The sequence below is a fragment of the Myiozetetes cayanensis genome, unplaced genomic scaffold (assembly GCF_022539395.1).
Source record: "Myiozetetes cayanensis isolate MyiCay16 unplaced genomic scaffold, myiCay2020 scf7, whole genome shotgun sequence".
Classification (NCBI taxonomy): Eukaryota; Metazoa; Chordata; class Aves; order Passeriformes; family Tyrannidae; genus Myiozetetes; species Myiozetetes cayanensis.
Window position 1 is genome coordinate 25,712,617 of NW_026087964.1, and position 22,495 is coordinate 25,735,111.

The following is a 22,495-nucleotide window of genomic DNA, read 5'->3' on the forward strand; positions in this document are numbered from 1 at the left end:
CAGAGTCATTATTCATCCAGTTAGGGGAGGTTCAGAATGGGCATTAGGAAACATTTCTCTACAAAAAGGGTGGTCAGACATTGGAAAAGACTTCCCAGAGAAGTGGTTAATGCCCCAAGCCTGTCACTGTTTAAGAGGCATTTGGAAAACATCCTCAATTACACACTTCAATGTTTGGTCAGCCCTAAAGGGGTCAAACAGTGGGACTAGATGATTGTTGTAGGTCCCTTCCAACTGAAACAGTCTATTCTGTTTTATCCTAAATCTCACAATATCAGAACTAGAGGCAGCCAGTGAAATTACTTGAAGATCTGTTTAAACTAGATGAAAGAGTTCTTATTTGAGCAGCAAGTGGTGAACATTTGGAACCTGCTCCTATGAAAAGCAGCTGTCAGCAGTTTCAAGAAAGGATTACAGAAACCCATGCGCAACATCTGCATAAACCAATACCAAAGGTACAAGGCAAGAAATACAACTGTGGATACTCTGGGAGTCTGTGGGGAAGGGACTGTGTAAATTGACCGACTCCCATGCTTTCCCTAAATACCATCTCCTGCTGCCACTACCAGTCTGACCTAGACTTGAACATTCATTGGGCTAAGTGCATTGATGGGGTGGTTTCTCCAGAGCCCACAGAAGTCCAAAGGGAATGATAACAGGAGAACTATGCAGAGTGATATATAAGGTGTTTTATTCAGATGGTTATTAGGAAAATTTAACTTGCAATTATGACTAAATTTTTAAACTTGTCTTAAAAAATGAAGCATTACTTCCAGGTGTTATTTTATTAAACTTGACAACACATGGCCATTAACCTGGAAAATTTTCGAAATACTAGAATTTGCCACAGATTCTTACAGAAAGAGTCATAAGGATTTATAAGACTAATGGATAGAAAAAGAGAAAGCACAAGCACAATAATCACGATGATTGAAAACACACAACTAAAAAGTTTTGCAGATAATTCTCCCCAGAGCAGAAGTGACAGATAGAACAGTCAATTCTTATACTGCTGATAGCCAGATCTCCCTGTACAAAATCTGATATTGCTGAGCTGACATTTTCATGGGGGCAAGACTGTAAAACCTGTCATTTTCCTCCTCTTCTCCCTTTCACTATAGTGTGATTACTGATTATTGCAGTGCAAAGAAAATCTCATTCTCCATTTTCTGAGTTCTCCTGTGTCCCATGATAATAAATAGGGCAGTCATGAAGCTCAGAAGCTTGTTACAATTTACAAACCAATTTCTTGTTTGTTTTTAAAATCCCTCTTGGAGACTCCAGAGTGGTGGAACAACTGACAATATACTGGCCTTCTGCACTACCTTCATTTTTTGAGAATTCAAATTGATTTTCTTCAGCCTGTGGAATTCATGCCTGATGATGTGGGTTCATACTACCCAATGTATCTGGGAAGACAATTTTAGTAAGAGAAATTCAGGATGAACAAACTGTACTACAGCAGATAAATAATCTTAATCAAAAATTGGAATCTTACTTAACGCTTGTAATCTTAAATAAAGCTTGGAATCAAGCTGCTTTTTTGCAGGGTAAAGATTTTACCCATGTTTCAAGGTTCCAAATATAAATAATTTCTAGAGCTGTATATGTGAAATATAGCCCGATGCCACCTATTCAATTTGCTGATTGATGGAATTTGTCTTCATAAATGCAACACAGTATGTTCATATAAAGTCAGCAGGGCTTTTCAGGACTTGCACAAAACACTTTCAACATAATAGATGCTAACATAATTCAAATTAGAAGTAAAAATGGGTATGATGCAGAAAGATAGTGGTGCATAGAAATCACACATAGATCTGAAAGGGGAAATAGTGATTAATGCATCTTCTCAAGAGCAGTTTAACTAAACTAAGAAAAAGTGAAGCATTGCAGAATAGTCAAAATAGTCTTTTACCTTCATTATATTACAGTAAGTAATTTTTAGATCTGCAGGATATTGCCTTAATTTGCTTGATTTATGAAGACTGGTCCAGCAAAATATTTTATCATGCTCCTAACTTCAAACTTCAGAAGTCGCATTAAGTTTACTGGAGTGACTCACATAGGTAAATACATATTCAGAGCTTTGGATGAGCTTGACCTAAATGTTAAGTGTAGTGACAAAACTGCATTCAAGATAAATAAATCCAAAGGACAAGCTCATATGCATTAAATAATAGAGCAAAAATATAACTTGGTGCAAAAAACATAGAAAAGTATATCCCACTTACACAAAGGATATGTGAGACAATGGGAATCAACATAAAATATGAAAAGGGTTAGCATGCAGCTTATTTTTGTATTAATTACCTTACCCAAAAAGTTCAATGAATTAACAGTGCACATTCACAGAAGTTTATACTAAAGAATTTTATTTACATTTATTTAAAAATTGATATAACTTAACTTGTCATACTTCACAACATGATAATACATTATTTACTTCTAAAAGGGAATAATACACCATTTAGAAATTTTTCTTTGGAATGTAAATACTTTGTCATTGCAATATTCTAGCTAAAACAATATTTCTTAGGCATTCTGTACAGTGTCAAATTTAATTAAATGTTTGTTTGTTAGGTTTCCTAAAAATAGATTGGAAAATTGCCTAAATCAAGTGAAATTATACTGTTCTGTAAAATGTGGTACAATATGATTTAAATGTATTTTTCCCTTTCAGTTCTCATGAACATATGGCCATTAATAAAGTTTTGTGGTTTAGAGATATAATTTAAATCTCTTAAAAAGTACATAATGTACTACAGTTAAACAAAAAGATAACCCCCCACATTATATTAAAGCCATGCAAGATTTTGGAAACTGGAGGTAAAGAAATCATTTTAGGAAGCATCTTCAGGAATCTGGTTAAACCTGTGGTGACTTGCTCACAAATGTATGCTAGCATGCATGAGAAGAGACGTTTATTATCACAGCACTGTCGAAAGGATTGGTATGGTGTCTTAGACTTTCCCAAAGAAAAACGGAAGTACCACAAGTTTAAGATCAGAATTTTAGTAGCTCTACTATAGTCCAGCAGTTTATGCTAGGAAACTTGAAGATTATCTGCCAATAGTCATCATAGAGAATAAATACCTTTATGTCAAATTTGCACTGCACATGATCTAATTCATAAGCAGAGATATAAATTATTTCTTCACAAAGTGATGTAAGAGGACTCATCTGGGCTTGAAAACTGTGAAATGTGATGTGGGCAGACATAAATGTGCTTAAAAACCTTGAAAACAAACATATGCTTTCATCAGTCCCATTCTTTAGCTGATGGATCAACCTTTCATAAAACTAGAAAGCTGCTGTCGTTTCCAAAATGCTTGTAAGTAGCCCTGTTTCCTTGTTTATTTTTATATATGTATATGTATTTCTTGAGTACTGTGAAACAAATCACAGCAGAAGTCAATGCTTGCTCCCAGATGCTGTTTGGAGAAAAAAAAAAAAAAAAAAAAAAAGAACACCTTACACTCCAGATTATTTCCTATTAAAAATATCCTCAAAACAAACAAACCCTTACCAACCTATAGACTATTCTTCATTTTCTAATTCTTGTTCCAGCTGTTTTCCATTTACACTGCTATGGTAAGCCTCAATGACTCCCTTCTTCTTCCAGGACTGTCCTTTTGTACCTAAAACATTCTGTCTTCTATATAGTGTCCATAGCTTATAGTTTCCACAGCTGTGCCTCTCATCATGGCTAGAGTAGCAACAGAAATTTTCTGATGTTATTTGTACTGTCTTGTTCCTATGAATAGTATGTTTCTGGTCTTAAAAATTATTTCTGAATCAATGTTATCCTCAAGTTTTTCTTCTGCTTCCTGCACCTTGGCGTGATATATTTGAAAAAGCCAGAGAGGTAAAGACGAATTTTAACACAAAATAATTTTCTTCCCCTTTAAATGTAAAGCTGTTCTAATAGCACTCTTTGTCTCTTTTCCCATGCCTTTATCCTCTTTCCATCCTTTTTCTTTGTATGCTCTCTTTCTCCTCCTTCATTTTGTTCAACCATAGCAGTAATTACTATCTCAAGCAATAGCCCACTCCCTGAACCAATTAATAATCTCAGCTTTAGCATATGCCATCAGATTTTCTCTCCCCTTTACACTTAAAAAATAGGCATTAAGGTAAGTCTCAAGATAGACCATGCAACAAAAATCAAGTCCAAAACCAATGGGAAGAATTATGTCCCCTAATTTTACTCTCCTGTGGGGAAGGGAAGGGGAGCAGCATGGTCTGCAAAGCCTCTTTAAAAGTGACTGGGAAGATCAGGAATATTGAATTTATTGCTTCCAGAACCAGCATAACTCTTCTGCTGTGAGGAAAACACTGGACTGAAATATGAAAGGCAGTGGCAGTAGATTTTTTTTATCATTTTCTTTTATCACTCATTTTGGACATCTTGTAACCTGTTAAAGTGGTTTTGACAAATGAGTGAAGACTGCACAATTATTTAGAGCTCTCCTTGTGGGGGAGTCAAAGTAGTACCTGCAGTTAGAAGTGGGAACAATTTGCAGAGGAAAAATTATGCTAATGTTAATGATGCATTTTAGAAACACACAGTAAAAAGTCACAGACAATTTTTTTTTGCATAAACTTTTAGTGAACATTTAAAGCCTAATTCAAAGACACAGAATGTGTGAGCATTTCCTATTGTCTTAACCAGTGTTTGAATCCACCCTACTGTATTGGCCTATTTTCAGCTCTTTCTTTCAGGTAGGTTTCATGTACTACTGTCCTACCTGTTCCCATGCAGATCAAAAAAACCCACTGCCTTTCTGTCTGTCCGTCAAAAGTTATTGCAATGTCATGTCTTAGTCACCCTGGGGAGCACAGATCAGGAAAGTATCCTGTTTTCTTTACAATATAAAACTACTGCAGAAAACCCTCTCTCCTCAGATGAATAAATGCCCTCACATCTTGTTCAGTTCCATTGTAGGATGGGAAATACTATCACTGTTGCTTTTTCTAGAACTGCACAGATATTCTATTTCCTTTATCATCAGGGGCTCCCTGTCTCCCAAAGATCATACAAAACAACAGAGAGGCATACCACTGTAAAAGAAATTAATTTATCTAGGATGAATAAGAATGTCAGCCATGAACTAAAGGAATATTCCATTATTAGTAGGGTTTTTAATAGTTATATGTATACTATGTACCATTTTACCTCTGTTTTTTACTTTCAGATTTGTAAAAGTAAATAAGTGCATTATTAGAGAAGGACAAATAATGAACTCAGTGCTTCCTTTTCTATGATCCATTATATTCCTTATCGAAAATGTAACAGGATAGAATAGTTTGCATATTTATTTTATGGTATTTGAAATAAATTCAACAAATTACAAAACTTCCAAGAAATGAAAAGATATTAAGAAGCCTATAGTCTAAAAACTTTCACTCTAGTAAGTTTCTTCTAGGAAGTCAGACTAAAATTGATATTTACTTGTGTTTGTTTTCCTTCTTATGTAACTTCTGTTGTCACAAAGCAAATAATCTTCTTCTTTGATAGAAACTTTCCTTTTGATACAGTTCCAGTAAGTCACACAGGAAGGACCCTGATAAAGAGATAGCTAAATTCTTTTTGTTGTCTCTTCTTTCATTATTTGTGAAGAAAGGAGCATTCTAAGGGGACAATTCAAGCTCAGCTGAAGAGTTAAGAGTGGGAGGGAGTTAAGGAGAAGGATTTCACTTTCACTAACTGCTGCAGTGTTTGGGACAAGTAAACCTCAGAAAGAAACAAATTTTGGCTTTTTTCAGACTAGTTCTGGAAAATATACTTAGAAACTGTGCTAGAATGCAGATCTCTTAGTGGCAAAGAATGATGGTTTGCAATATCATAAAGCACAGAAAAAAATACATCTTGCCTTCAGTAATACTTCCCTAATATCTAAATTCTATTTTTCATTGTGCTCTAGATGGTGCTGGATGCTGAACTTCTGCCTTAGGGATATCACAAACAAGGAGGAATGCATGTGATTAAAAGCCACCTTTATTTCTCAGATCAAGTCACGTATTAAATGAAATTGATTAGGTCAACAGCCACGTTTTGTAATATAAATTACTCTCACTGCTCAAACACGTCAGAATTGGAGACAGTGGTTGAGCTGGACACTCCTTAAAAAAGTGAACTGCACTTAAACTTTTCCCAAAACTCAGCAAAACTTTCTAATTTCAATTTTTTTTTTTTAAATTTTTTTAAATTTAATTAGGCTAAACTCAATTGGGGTTAATTGACTCTAATCAGACCAGATATACAATATAAGCTTCTATCTCAGCTCTTTTGAAACTTTACTTGGTCTTAGTCTATACAAGAAATGTATTGGTTAAAGACCAAATAATACTTTCAAATGCAAACAACATAATCTGAAGCTCAGTTGAAAGTTTAAGAAGAGATCCTATTTTACACAGAGAGCTTGTATTAAATTCTAGTCTCAGTGTGGACTGTACTGAATCAACAAAATGTTTATGGTGGATTTTTTTTCACTATTATCTTCCATTTATCTTTTACTGCCAGTAGGCTTCCCCAGATTGGACTAGTCCAAGCCTGAGTAAAATGCCTAAGAACATTTTTTCTTGCTGTATCAGCTATTGTGTCTTAGTCACTTGAGACTTATCAGGACCTATACTACTGATAGTTCTATACAATTGTGGCTCTTGTACAAAAATTACCATTTATTTTTTACGTCTTGTGAAGCTAGCTGCTGTCTGGCTCTTGTGGATATTGCTGAAATTGTAATGTGGCACCAAGGAGCTCAGTGCACTCAACCACCCAAATGATCACCTTGCTTTTTACCAGAAGTGACAATACCCAGTTTAAACAGAGAAGGTTTGTTTGCATTAGTGACATCACCACAAGATCTAGTCTCTTACTAGCTACTCTATATCTTCCTCTCACCCTTAGAAGGTTTCCTGCTCGATTATTCTTGAAATTAATTCTCATATGTTTTCTATTTAATGTATTACATTTCTTTATGGTTATATAGTAGCACCAGATGAAAATGCTAAGACCAAATGAAAGAGATACAGGAGGCATTTTAAACTGATAGTGTTAATTACATGCTGTAAAAGTTCTAGCTTTCCAAGAAAAACAATTTCCAACTTCCAAAACCTTGCTATTATTTTCATAAAACAAAAAAATCCAAGGAAAAGAAAATAAAAAAAATCTTAAAATTTTAGTGTACTGCTTTTGAATAATGTTATCCACAATTCTGAGATTGACAGTCCATTGAATAGAAAAAAGATCTTTTTTACATAAAGCAAGAGAGTACAAAAGCACAGCTTTTGTAATTTTGGTAATATTGCAGTTCTACAAACATATTGCATAGTATGTGTAAGAAAATAGTTTCCATCTTTTTATATATATTTATATACACAAGAAAATCATTAACATGAAGGTTACAAAATAAAAATGGTTAGTATACCTTTACTGAGTACTGATAGAAACAATATGACACTCAAACTTTGATCCGACTTTCATGTACATTACATTAATCAGTTGATAACAATTCCAGTCTAGTTTGTGGGGTTTTGATTTTTTTTTATTTAGCAATTATTTAGAATCTAAAAACAAAGCAAAACCCTAAAAAATACATTATGTTAGCAACAAATTATCTTAAACATCCTTCATTAAATCCTTCTAAACATTTATGGCTGTATCTTCAATCCAGACTTAATAGCCCTCTGCATCTAAAATGATTTAAAGTGAGTTCTGTTATCCAGACAAACCACTGTTTTGCAAGCAAACCAGTATAACCAGTTGAAAGAAAAAAAATGTCTTGGCAAGTTTTGGAATACATACTCCTTTGTTTTCACCAAAAGATACCCCTATGAATGAACAGTAAGGTAACTGCAACACACTGACAAAAAATTTAAACCCTAGAAAAAAGTGACAGTCTACAGCTCAAAATGCTGCACAAATCTAAACTATTTTACAATTTCATGTTGTAATTACAACTTCTCATCTCTTCATTCCAACAGAATTAGTAGAAACAGCAGTGTCATAGTGTTAGATTTAATAGAAGTGTCAGTCTTTGGTCTTAACACTTAGACGATGAATGAACTGCAATACAAAACCATAACAGTGCTCAGAGAGGTTGGCTGATGCTTTTATTTTTTTTTTTTTTTTTTTTTTTTAAACAAGAAAGAGACAGTATCCTATAATATCATGACACAGATTTTTTTTACAGGAGATTAATCTATGATATATATTAAATTAATGTAGCCAATAAGGGCTTTTCATATATTTCATTGCAGTCATAAGGATGGCGTTCTAAACTTTTAGTTCTGTGAATTCATTGAAATCCCTGAAATCATGTGGGCTAGAAATACTTTTCAAAATAAAAACTGATTTTTTTCCCTTCTTACAGTTTTTGATGGATTTAAAGTAAAACATGGATATTATGAAATTCACCAGAATATTAAGACATTGCTATACTATCTCATAGGTTGGTGAAGCCCCTTAAATACTCTTTATTTCAGACTGAAGGGATTTCAATAAAGAATATCCTGACAGTGAAGAGCTATGTGGACTTACTGGCTTCGTTTTGTGGAGTCTAATGCACCATCCACATGTCTGCTCTGAGTTTTCTTCATACTAAGTGGCCAGTTGTTCCAGTTCTTGCTGGTAAAATGAATCTAGTAACAAAAGATTTTTTTGATACCTGTCTGTTCCCACCCAAGTTGTGTAAAATTTATAAAGGTTGGGTCTTTCCATCCAGCAGGTAGAAACCTTTTTTATACGCATAACAGGTAAGTAATCACATAAGGTAAAAAGCAAATAAATAAGAATATTTCAGTAGACAGTTAATGATAAACTATCTGCAAGCCATTTCATGGGTTTATTTAAGGGGGAAAAAAAAGCTTTAGGCTATTTTATATGTAATTTGTAAGAAGCCATATTTTAATTCACCAAATAGATTAGTCACTATAGTATGTTTGTTCACCTTTTCAGCAACAGGTATGTGTAGGTGTGCACAGACAATGAATACATATAGATGTGCTCTCATACATATCTATAAACTTTTCCTCCTGAAATACTATTTATCCATGACTCTTACACTACCATTCTATTACTTGTGTTCATAAGAAAAAGACATCTATATCCCTACAGTTTTAAGGGTGTATTGTATGGCTACACTTTTCAATCTTTCATTGTCATCTTCTTTGCCATTTATATCTCTTTTTGCCCCTCTTACTAAAAATCCTCATATTCTAATATATTTTTTGCAATATTTTCTTATACATTTTCTTTCCAAGAATAGATATCTCAAAAAAAACCAACCAAAAACCAAATCATCTATATTCTTTTGAAGTGGGAAAATAATCAGTTTAAAAATCTTAATCTTTTAGCTGGTAAAGACTGTAAATACAGAATTCTTACTATGGGGTGAAATTCACTCCTCTGAAGAGGACCAAAGGTAAGGCAAGCACCAGTCAAGCCATTGACACGTCTTATGCTGGTCTTCTGCATAGGAGTGAATTTCATCTGAAGTGAAAACAAAATCAACCTAATTACGTGGTAATAAAATGCAAAGGCAATCATAGTATTAGTTTGCTCATTTTCACTTTTTTCTCTAAGAAAAAAAATTGCATAAAATACCCACCTTGCACTGTCTGCCTTGACTTTAGAATTACTTTGCAAAAGCTGGCATGTCATTTATGATCTTACATTCAGAATCCTCTAAAACTACAAGCTAGGTGATGTAATTTAAAGCATAGAATTAAAAAGATCACTTACCTCACGTAATCAAGCCATCTTCCACAATAGGAAGTATTTTTATACTGTTTAACATTCCTGGGTTCTGCAAGTTTCAAGATACTCTTGTTAATCACTGTTGTGACAAATTTACCAGCAGTATACCAAAGCATTTTTCATAATATTTCAATTACCAACCAAGCCAAACAAGTACGAACATTGATACAAGAAAGAAATCTGTCATGAGATTCGTCAAAAAGAAAGTCAGTAGTGAGATCTGAATGCAAATGTGGCTGCATAATTTAAACACAGACCTGATAAAGTCAATGTAATATCAACATACTTTTAAACACTGAATATTATTTAATATGTGGTTTTATATATACTACTATTACTTTGAAATCTTAGCAGCAGATGATAAACAAAAGAGAATAATAAATGTGAATGTCATACAAGTTGTTAGTGCACTGCTTCTCAGCATCACATGTTACATTAGTACCAACATTTTTACTGTGTTCAAATGGCAGCAGTTACACATAGCCAGAAAATGGGTAAGATGAACCTTTGAAGATTTCTCTTTTGGTTTTATATTTGCCAATTACAAGTACCTTGTGAAGAGCAATACACTGATCAACAAACATATCATCAGAATTTCCTTCTTTACCCTGTTCTTCTTTTCCAGAAGTTGTATGTTATACTTAAATCAATCACTTCACATACAGTAACCATGAAAATATTATATAAGGTCATTCAGATCTGACAAACAAGAGCATATGTCTTTTTAACTTTGAAAGGTAATATTGCTGAGCACTTCCAAAATTTACCTAGTGTATAAAACCCTAGACTTGGTAGACAAAGAATAACAACACATATTTAAAGAAACCAAACTCAGGGAGGGATTCTGTCTCTTTTTGTATTAAAAACCATTTACTGAATTTGTGTAATAAAGCAAGCATCACACAATGCTTCAAAATTTTAAAATTCAGGGATAAAAGTTTACATCCAAAAAGATGAATGGAAAATTGTGCTTTTAGACAGTAAAGTTATTTATCATACAGGGGAAACCAATTCATCTCACCATCAGATTCTGGGCAAATTTATGTACTATATATATATATATATATTTATGTGCAGTTCATATCCAGGTCCTGCAAAAATCTAAAACTATGTGCTTCACTTCAAGTAGCAAAGGCACCTGTGTTATTGTCCCTTTTGGAAAAAAAAGGTGATTTTATGTTCTAGGTTTCCTGATGAAGAATACATTTATTTCTGAGTATCTCACTCCCATCTCTATGTTGAGTGGCACCACACACCACAAGAGAAGGCAGCGCTGTATTCCTGCTTACACTGGAAGAAGTTGCTCTGCAGGCCGTTTGAAGCGTTGAACTTGTCACAAGGGAAACCGAGCAGAACTGTGAAGCAGAGGGATAGTAACAAAAGGCTATTCTGGTGTGAGGATAAAATGGAGTCATTCTAGCTCCACAAGCAGATGTTGCTACTGGATTGGCATGTGGAGCCTGCTCCTGCTGGAGACAGGTAAAGTTTACCATTGGGACAGACGCAGAGCTCATAGATAGTCTGGCGAGGAGCTGAAGAGCTGGGTGAGGAGGAGGAGGAGGAGGAGAAGGAAGAAGAGGAGGACGAGGAGGACGAAGAGGAACCCACTGGTAGATTTCCCAGGCGGATTGTATCTGCATTTAAAAATATCTAGAAGAGGGAGAAAAAAAAGGTAATTAAATTTCTTTCAGCATTGAGACATATTTTTAAAAAACTGTTTTGAAGCAGTCATGATTGTTTAGAAATATATTTAAAATTTTAGAAATATTTCATTAGAAGTATCAGAAAGATATACTAGCAGTTAATTTTTTTAGAAATAAAAAAGCTGTCAACATTTTTTGTTTTGCATCTGTGTGTAGTTGTTTTCCATTACTAGTCATTATTACAGTACATGCAATTACTTCACCCAACATGTTTATTCAGTTACAAACATTATCATACAGAAACATTTTGACAATATTCTTGAATAGGTTGAATTTTCACTTGTACATTTTATGATTAAAATTTATTCATTCGTGGTAGCAGCATATCCTTGCTCTGGAATAATTTGTGTTTTAGTAAGTGTGAAGTGATATTAAAACACATTCCCCAGTGTAAGCAGCTGAAATATATGCTGAACTGTGCTAAATTTTAGGGGCTTAACAATAGCTACATTCAGAGAATAATTAAATAAGGTAACAGAGTCATACACAAAATAAAGAGCTTCTTTGACCTAAATTAAGAGGAGAAAAGATTTCGGGTTAAAGTCTTATTAGGAAGGTCATCAAACTATTCCCTTTTGTTTTTGAACATTGAATATGATTTAAAAAATATTGTGGGTTTTTTTAATCTTCCATTAGAAATTACATGAGTCAGTATGAAACTGTAGATATCAGTAGCATTCATGAATCTCTACTGAGTTCTGCAATATTTACACTTTCATTTTCAGAAAACCCCATGTCTTCCATTGACCCAAACAGATGAGTGTCCAGCTACTCAGAATTTGTGTTTTATCTATGGAAAGAGTAAATAAGAGCCAAAGTAAGATCAGTCATTATCTCAGGATCAGACTAGGAACTTTTAGAAAACAGGTAACAAACAAAAATGGCTTTAAGATCTGCAGGTAAAGTTTGAAGCTTAGGAAAAGGTGAGTTCTTTAAATACTTACTAGTGGTTTTTATAGGGTATTGAAAATCAGCAAAGTCAACTTGACACCATTATACCACAATGTTGGCAGTACATGTCAATAACCTGGAGAGATATGTCATATAATGCTTTTTTTTCTACTGGATGCAAGTATTATTTTATGATAAAATTGGTGGTATATGGCAGCAAAGCAGTGCAGAAGCACTACTGAGCCCCTTCTTTAGAGAAGTGAAGAATAGCAGGCTAGGAAAAAAACTAAAGTGTCTGGATAAAATCCAGAGGTTGGATTGACTCATAGTCGTGTTTCCCTTCACAGTGAAGCATTGGGATCATTTGGGTCATTGAAGGTAATACAGTCTGATAGTAGCCCCAAACAATATACCCCCCATCATAGTAAGTTCTCCAGCCCCTGAAGTAATATACTGTCATGAGAGGAAATTTTCACTAAAAGGGGCAGGAAGGGAGAACATCAGAGGCAAAGATGTGCATGGCTCCATGCCTGCTTTAATTCACGTTGTGATTGATAGAGGATTTGATCACAAAACTAAAAAGCAGCAAATTATTACCTTTGCTCTGTAATTTATATAACAAAGGAATGAGGTACTTAGACACACATACAAACAGTGCTGCTTGAAAAGTCCAGTATTATAGACCTTAGACAATTAGTAGTCACAACCCCTGCAGAAATAGTTTCAATTCAAGAAATATGGATGGTGTTGGGAAAAATTTAATAATGTTCTGCTAGAATTACAATTGCAAAAAAAAATATTACACATGTAAAAACATTCAGCTCAACTAGGAGTAAATGTGAAAGTAACTATGTTAAACAGAATAAGGACAAAAAATTACTAGCAAACAAGAAGTTAGACACATTTTAATTCAAACAAAAATTAACTAAAAAAAATCAGAGGGCCTTTGTGTCAAAGATCTAGATTAAAATCTCTTAAATGTTATTATATTATTTGCTATGAGCTCAATATATTTTATGTTTGTTTATATAAGGACAGCTACGTTTCTGCAACCAATTGTTGCAGAAGTTCTGTAGTGTACGGCTCTAAGACTTTATTCCAGAGCACCTTGCTCTGGAATGTGCATTACCATACAGTGTAGCTCAGTTATTTTGCTCCTTAAATGAAATTATCTTTATAAGCACAGAGCTGTGCTGGCTTTTCCACTAATGCTTACAAACTTACAAACACTGTGATGCAGAACAATACAGGTTTATCGGGCGTCATAATCCTGAGTGGCAGCTAGTGAGTCCAGTCCCAGCATGCATGCTAGAAGACCTAGTGAGGAATGTGGATACTAGGGAATGGTGTCTGAGAAAAATTGAACAGGCTTTTTGTGAGGGTGATATTGGCTGCAGTGAGTCCAATTTAATCAGACTCCTATAGCTACAACCTGGTGAAGCCTGAGATGAAGAGGATTAATAAAGATGGTTTAAAGCCAGTATTAAAATCTACCCTGTGCCTGTGCTGTCAAGATTATAAATAAAAGACTAAATTTAGAGATGCAACATTGCTATTTATTAGTTAAGCAGGGATCCAAATATATCATCATAGTAGACCAATACATAAGGAATTTCAGAGAACTTAGTGACTATTTGAGGATATACCCTTTCTTGTCCTTCAATCTGCTAAAAACTGAAATTCATGGTTTAAAAGTCCTCCAACATCAGCAAAATTTGAACTACTTACCATTTTATGTCTGATGTTATCAGATGTTTAAACAGAAGGGAAGAAGTGGCATGACAAAAAATTAAACAGTATTATGTTCCTAGGGAATATTGTAGCTAGATGACAGTAGTTAATGGAAGTGTGTACATGGTCTTTCTCTAATCTGTTGTGCTGTGAAAGGTCCTAGATAAGCCATTTAATAGTTCACATTCATTGATGCCATGCAGGTTAGTCTTCTGGGAGTCTCATACCTCAGCAGATAAATGGCATGAATGAAAGCTTTTATCCATTCTTGAAGCATTGTGGGAGACTGAAAAATTACAAAATTGAAAAGGCAGTAGCTACTCAGAGTAATGTTATTTCATAGAGAGCAGAGCACTGAGCAGCATCATCCCCACTAAATACATAAGTTTTAGAAATCCCAGATCACTGCTTTGTGCCGTGCATCTTAGTATGGAGCAAACAACATTAGCCCTGTAATATTTAAAAGTAGACCTGATTTCTGACTAATTAAAGTAGCAAACTGAATCAGTCTGTAGGGCATAGGATACGAATGGAAAAATTGTACTCTTTTTATATACACTTTTTGTTAATGAAGACCTGCAAGTCACAAGCTCATCAGACTGTATTGTTAATCTGAACAGTGAGAGGGAGGGGAAGGCAAGCCAGAAATACAGATTATTGACAAATCAAAGAACTAAATTGAAGGAGTAAACTTTCCATGGTTAAGATACAGGTATGAGGTAAAAAATCAAATATTCTTACAAGCCATTTAATACAGAGATACAAACCTGTCACATATAAAAATTCTCCAATAGGTCTTCGGCTAAATCCTCTCAAGAGACCAGATGATAGTTTAAGTTGATAAATCCAAATGAAAAAGCTGGGATTTATAGGCATTGAAAAATTTTCTGTATTCATGTACTGTTTGATTAAACAGGTAATACTATAGGGCTGCAGAAGCATATTTTAGGGCTAATGTATATAAGAAATGGCAGTAAACTGGAGGAAATGTGAAAGAAAAGAAGGAAATCTGAAAGGCGGGTGTCCATCAACCAGTATGAGAGGACAGTGTAATGACTTCTCACTAAACAAATCTTTTGGATTTCCTTAGAAATTCAATCAATCTGAATTAAAGCAATGCAAGGTTTTTTCCTAGTCTTTTTGCTCTTCTGCATGTCCTGTCAGAAGCGTCCCACAAAGATTATATATATTAGGTCACTAGACTCAACTTTATAATTTTCATGTGCCAATATGTTTCACACATGCATGTTATGACTACAACTACTGACAGCTAAAAGGGATTTAAAAAATAACATATATATATATATATGTTCAAAAATAACATTGTGCATTAGTGAAGTTTACAGTTCCTGCCTCAATGGAGGAATTTATGTTTTGACCCTTCAGTACCCAAGATGTATTTATGAGGATCATGTTTCATTTTCAGTACATACTTTTGTAAATTCACATTAAATACATAAAAGCATATATTTAAAGTTCTGAGTTATAGTCCCAGTACAATTTATATGCACTCCTATGTAAAACCTTTCTGATGTATTTATTCTTTCTGTCTTTGCAAATTCATTCAATCTGGGATAGATGTGATGTCTTTGTGATTTATGTATACAACAAAGAAAAGAAAATGTACTTGGAATGTTTTTGCTTAATCTACTGAGTACAAACACTTATTAATTACCATTCAAATCAACACTAGATTAAAATGTGATACTAATAAAAAACCTATTTTACTTATGTAAGAAATTATTCATTGTTTCTTCTTTTTACCTTTCTAATAAAATTCCTTATGGTGTGAGTCTTGAAAATATGGCCATGAATAATGAAAATGGTTTAAAGATGGATGTTTTCCATTTAAATGCTTTGCTTTTGTAGTTTGGGAATACTCCATTTTGATTGTAGACTGCTACAAAAAAACGTTTTTTTACTATAAGTTAACTTATGTGTGAATGACTGTTTTAAGTTGAAAATGAAAGGTTTCATTTAAAAATAACATGACATTTTAATTTTAAGTATCTGTCAAACATCTTTACAGAATTTTTGAAACTTACAATTGAAAAAAAATGCAGAAAAAATTCATTTCTACTAATCTCTTTCTTCCCAGACAACAGTGTCTAGTCAATGGCTTAATACCATAAAAAAGGCTTTGAAAACACAGTGCAGGACGTGTTAGATAATTTTTGGTAAATAAACAATCAATCCTTGAGCTGTAGAGCCTTCCACTGCTTATTGTTCACTGAACTCAATTCATGCATATGAACACTTAATTTTTTTTTTTTTTTGCAACCATTTGATCTCAGACAAACATAACTTGGTTAAATTGAACTTATCCATGAAATGTTGTTGTCTTTGATCAGCCATTCCTGCACAGTCATAGCAAGTGGCCTGGAGAAGAAAGTAATTCCATTTCAGTGTATTTAACTAAACAAAAAAAAATTCCTGGTTTGTTGGGGTTTTTTTGTTTACTTTGTGTTTCAGAACAGAAAATCCACAAAAATGCCACCAAAAACAAAGCTTTAAAATGGTGCTGTTAGTTGAGTTTATAAGTGAAAATTACTCCAGTTTTATTAAGTATTAATAAACTTTAACTATTCATCTCTGTGTTAAATACATCTCCTGTACTTAGAACTGAATAGAATTATAGATCAAATGTTAGTACTATATGCATTCGTTAGACTCTACAAAATAATCCTGTGTGTGTGCTTCATTAACCGTGCTGTGCTAAAACGGTAAATATAAACTTGGCCTCTTGTCTGCCACACTGATTTTGAGTAAACTTTGTCTGTTAAAGAATGTTGCTCATTTTTAATGTGACAGCTATAAGCCTTACCCTAATGAGGGATCAGCCTCATTATGCCAGAAACAACAAAATATAGCCCACAAATGATGCTATGAAGGAGTGTAATTTGACAGGGAAATACAAGGGCATAAAGAGGTAAACAGGAGAAAGGTCATAGATAGGGCGATTAATATGAATACATTTGTAAAAATGAGAAGCCTCTGTACATCTTTCTCACTTTAATTACTTTGTTAGTCAATGGGATGCAATGAAAGTGCAGAGCCTAGCTTACATAGAAGCTCCTTGCAAAGACACATAGCAGCTGCTCAAGATTCCTAAGAGCTAAGGACAGTTAGCAGCCTTCTGCTTCAGAGAGTGATGCAGCCAATACCTCAGAGTGTTGTGCAGCCCTTCAGAAGGACCTCAGCAGGTTGGAGAGATGGGCAGAGAAACCCCTGAAATTCAACTCAGGCAAATGCAAGGTCCTGCACCCGGGGAAGGATAACCCCAGACACCAGTACAGGCTGGGGGTTTAACTGCTGGAAAGCAGCTCTGAGGAGAAGGACCTCTTGGACAACAAGCTGTTCATAAGCCAGCAGTATGACCCTGTAGCCAAGAAGGCCAAGGGTATCCTGGGGTGCATTAGGAAGGGCATTGCCAGCAAGCTGAGGGAGATGATCCTAACCTGGTGAGGCTATGTCCAGAGTGCTGTGTCCGGTTCTGGGCTCCTCAGGGCAAGAGAGACATGGAGCTCCTGGAGCAGGTCCAGAGAAGGGCAACAAAGATGATTAAGGGATGGGAGCATCTCTTATGAGGAAAGGCTGAGGGAGCAGAGCCTGTTCAGCCTTGAGAAGAGACGACTGACAGGGTACACCATCAATGTCTATATGTATCTGAAGGAAGAGTGCTAAGATGGATCCAGGTTTTTCTTGGTGGTGCCAAGCAATAGGACAAGAGACAAAGGGCAGAAACTGATGCAAAGGAAGTTTCACCTGAACACTGTTGCCTAAAAGGCTGTGGAGGAAAAAAGACTCCAGGCCAAATTAGGTAGGAGGTAAGATTGGGATACAAAAGGCTTTAATGAGCCCACAGGCTTCCAGGAATGCCACCACTACACTCCCGAACGCAGGTGTTTACAATTTTTATAATTATTTCCACCCAATCCCAGTCTGACCACCACCCTGGTTCTGTCCCCCAACACGCCTTTTGGGAATTGAGTCTGGGGGAGTTTTGGGACCCCCCTCTTCCTCATCTTCATCTTCCTCGGAGCACGTGCTGTTCCTGGAGGCCTTCCAAAGCTCTGGGCCTTATGGTCGTTGTGTCTATGGCTATATCTTCTTACACAGATTTTAGGGTGTTCTCTACAATTCTACCTTGAAAATGAGACTAAACAGGCTAATGGAATTTAGGGGAATTGATATGGGAATGGGTAACAGGTTTGCCATGTGTAATTGCTGTGTTAAAGGGTAAGGGATAATGTGCTGCTACTTTAAAATCTACATTCACTATATAACTACTCCTAGAATCTACAAAATTTAAAAAAAGAAATCAAAACTCTAAGACATCAACATGAAGAAGAACTTTACTGTGCAGGTGACTGAGCACTGGAACAGATTGACCAGAGGGATTGTGGAGTCTCCTTCACTGGAGATATTGAAGAACCGTCTGGACACAATCCTGTGCAATGTGCCCTAGGATGAACCTGCATGAGCAGGGAGGTTGGACCAGATGACCACTGCAGTCCCTTCCAACCTGACCAGTTCTGTGATTCTGTATGGTCAAAACCATTACAATTAATTATTAGGCCAACAAGTGGACAACATCAAATAATCCTTTCATCTTGTTATCTTTATAAAATACCACGTTCCAGGTTCAATTCCAATATTTTTTATGTCTAGTAAAATCTAGTATCTACAGAATTCAAAATTGCTCTGTACTTTTGCATTATGATTTTATGTGTAAGAAGCAGCAGTTAACTAGCAGACATTGTGCTGAACTTTCAGATGAGAAGTGCTCTTTTTCTCTTATGTGAACCAGTAGAACCAGCTAGAGCCTGGAGCTTCACATTTCACGTTCCTTATAACTGATTGCTGCTTAAAACCATTGGTTATAGTTTATTTATAGAATAATACATAGTTCACAATTAAATGACAAGCTATAATTGAATCAAAGGATTCTGCTGATGCCTTGACTTACAAGGGTGCAGCTCAAGAGCTTTATAAAGGGTGGCAGAATCTGAACCTAAATTACAGCCTCTAGTATTCAGTCTGGGATCACACATTACAATGTGTAATAGGGATAAAAGGATTATTATAATACTTCAGTATATAAAATGTATCAAATAGCAGATTTCAGAATGCTTGCAGAGGCATTCAGTTTGTGATGTGGGAGGCTAGAGATTATATTGCATGAGTAATAAAGCTAGAGGGAAAAGCATTTCATAAACACATTTATGTTCTTAAAAATATTCTGAAAATATTCCTAAATAACAGGAAAATCTATGTTTCATGGATAGTAAATTCATAATGTACTGTCACATGGCTATAACTGGTTGATTCCAGATGCCACATAGCTATTTTCTGGCATAATAGGGCAATAGCTTTGTTATAGAAAGAAAATATTAATTCTTCAGTGAATTTTTGAAAAAGCTTACAAAGATTAAAAACCATAAATTTAAATTAACCAGCATGAGAATAATACAGAAAAACTTGCATTTTTTCTAGTACAAAAATGTAATCACAAAAACATTTCACAGATCCAATTCAGAAAGATAACATTATTCTATTTGTGGAAGAAACATGACTGACAGAGCATACATTTTTTAGGCTAAAATCAAGATTATTCTTAACATAGCTATTGTGTTGTTTTACAACGTGCTTCCTTAAAAATAAGTGAGGATAAACCTTTATAGATTTTTTTTTTCATACAGTCTGCTAATCTGTGGTTTATCTGTTGGGCTATAAGCAAGGAAAACAATCAATATTTTATTGTGTAGACATTTAATCCATCAGATATTTACCCTGGTTCCTCACACCAGGCTGTAATTAGTCCAGGAATTCCCTAATGTGTCCATGGTGACTCTGCACAACAGCTGATGCTATGGAACCTATCATATGCCTTCCAAAGTGTTTCTGCATTTTCCTCTAACCTCTCCAGTGTAAGAGATAAAACAGTAGACTATAAAGGCATTGGTCAGACCTCAGGATAGAATTTCTCTGTGGATTTAGACTACAATTAATTTCAGATCTTACTGAAATTGGAAGTATTCAAGACTTTGAACTTTGTCAAAAGTATGTTTACAGAATAGCTCTTTGGGAAAAAGTGGGGAAAGGTTGTTACTTTGTTTTCTGATAATTATCAATCTTTCATCTGTGTAGGAAATCACAGATGTGAAAAGTCTTAGCACATAGAGAAAATAATGATTTTTAATACGAAGTTCAGCAAACTCTGCTTTACATTGCCATTTTTTTCCTGCAAAATATTTAATGCAGAATTGAATTCCAGTTCTGAATAACACATAATATAGTCATTATACCTTTTCTTAGGTTCCCATTCTCAAAGTCCAGATGAGGTCATGTGACATTATTTTCAAAACTACCTTTCCAATAAAGTGCAGTTTAATTATAATTTCCATTCAAGTATTACTTTTCCCTCTGGCAATAAGATGGAGGACAAAGAAATACATTCTAGTTTTAAAATTTATGATAATAAATGTGTGGAACATACTAGATTTGGCCAGATAGGAATTTATGAAGGGGAGCAAGACAGAAAGCTATAGACCCTGCAATAAAAATACCCATAGAAAGGACAAGGGTGAGGGAGGATAATATTTACTAGTAAAAGAGGATTACATTGACTTGTTTCTATCTCAGCAATGTTCAGAAACAGTAACAGAGGTGGTAAGTAAAGATGAGAGAAGGGGAAAGAGCTGTTGAGCTGCCTTTTGGAGAAACTCAGAAATAAGATGCAGCATGTGGTATATGAATATTTGAGGCTCCGAATTAGGCAAAGGTAGTGTTTTAATTATACAGGACAGATACTTGCATCAAGAGAAATATGTTATCAAAGTAGACCTTTGACTCAGTATATTGGCCAAAATGTTCCTGTCTGTGTTTTAGTCCAGAGTACGCATTGCTGGGGACAATCACAGATGTGAAAGCTGGTTTTGTTTGGTTTTGCTTATTTGGATAGTTTGTAAAGTATCTGGAAACGTTTGCTAGAAAATACAAAAAGCAAACATAAAAGGTAAAAAATTTCTAAAGAGCTCCATTCCCAGTTAGATATTTACATTAAACAACTGGTTTTCCAAAAATGCTGTAACCTGTCAAGTCCCTCTTAGAACAATTTGAAAATCTAGCCACTTCTCCAAATTGCCTAATAGAAATCTGAGATCCTTTGATAGCCTTCCACAATTCGTTTTGTTTTTTAAATATTATATCATTTTAGGGTCTGAAGATAAAAAAAACTTTCATGTATTTCTGCAGTACCTGGATTGCCATGCAAACAAGTGATACAATTTTAAATAATTTTCATGAGTTCACCTAGGTTTATACGTGAAGAATTTGTACCAAAATCTTTTTATATTGATCATTGATCACTGACCACTGAAACAAGACAGTAATGAAACAGGACAGTGAGCATACTCTGTCTTTCTTACAGAGACAGTAACAGTTTAAGGAGATAGACCACGGATAGAGCAAATTTGTTAAACCTCTTATTCATGGTTTAATGACACATTAATCTAAATTAATCCAAATTCTCTCTTTTATTTCTTCAGATTCATCCAAATTAATTTTTTACCACTCTCACTTAGCTGGCTCTTTTCCATGGAAGAGCTGGGTAGCTTTTTCCTTGAATCTTAGATTAAAAATGATTCTGATCTATATTAATTTAAATAACCTTTTGTCAGTGTGAATGAAACTTAGTGATTCAAATATTTGCAGAAAGTAAGTAAGTATTAATAATTAAGCAAGCTAAACCAAAATTACTTTAATGAAGGCAAATGTAGTACATTTCTTGTGATGTTTACCTTGCTGCTCAGTAAACACTCCTCATATTGTTCGTGTTTTGCTGGGCAGAACTGTAGAACATTTTCTGTTGGTTGAACTTACCTCCCCTTCTGTGGACTGTAAATGCAGTTCTTTCCTACAGGTAGCCTTTAAGTCTCCTGCAGCTGCACTGACTTGCACTCCCCTGGGTGCTTCCATTACCAAAGATCTAGTAGGAGATTCAAGTCTGAAAGACAAAAAGAATCACTGAGAAAAAGTGCACTGAATCGAACCACCAAAAACTTCTCAGGCTCAAAACCCATCATACATGTAGATATTACATACTTTCAAAGGCAAAGAAGTAAAAACAGATTATAAGTGTGATTGCTTCACTACCTTTTATGACACAGAGAAAGAAAAAGCTTAGGTATGTATTTAAATCTATTCCTATTTAAAGTAGCATTTAAGAATATACTGATATAAACTTTTCTGCCTAGTGATGCTTTCTGGCATTAGCACCTAATTTACTCACACTAATACTCATACTAATACTGAAATATAGGTACTTAAGAATTCCCACGTCTCTGTGAATGTTTCTGTAATGACAGAAAAGTCTGCTTAAGTGACCGATTATAAATGTTCAACT

The 22,495-nt window shown here is 34.7% G+C and overlaps 1 protein-coding gene across 8 annotated transcripts in view; it reads right to left on the reverse strand.

The window, feature by feature from the left end:
• Nucleotides 1–2,358: 2,358 nt before the first annotated feature.
• Nucleotides 2,359–22,495, reverse strand: part of SGCZ (sarcoglycan zeta) — a 442,608-nt gene continuing 422,471 nt past the window's right edge. For 2 of the 8 annotated variants that reach the window (XM_050337614.1, XM_050337618.1), the window contains 4 exons: nt 21,973–22,096; nt 11,254–11,413; nt 9,749–9,812; nt 2,359–3,434 (listed from right to left, as the gene is read on the reverse strand). In XM_050337614.1, coding sequence (XP_050193571.1) covers nt 3,296–3,434; nt 9,749–9,812; nt 11,254–11,413; nt 21,973–22,096 — 487 coding nt within the window. In that variant the 3' untranslated portion in view covers nt 2,359–3,295. The other 6 variants (XM_050337616.1, XM_050337619.1, XR_007631761.1 and 3 more) reach the window with 5 other exon arrangements.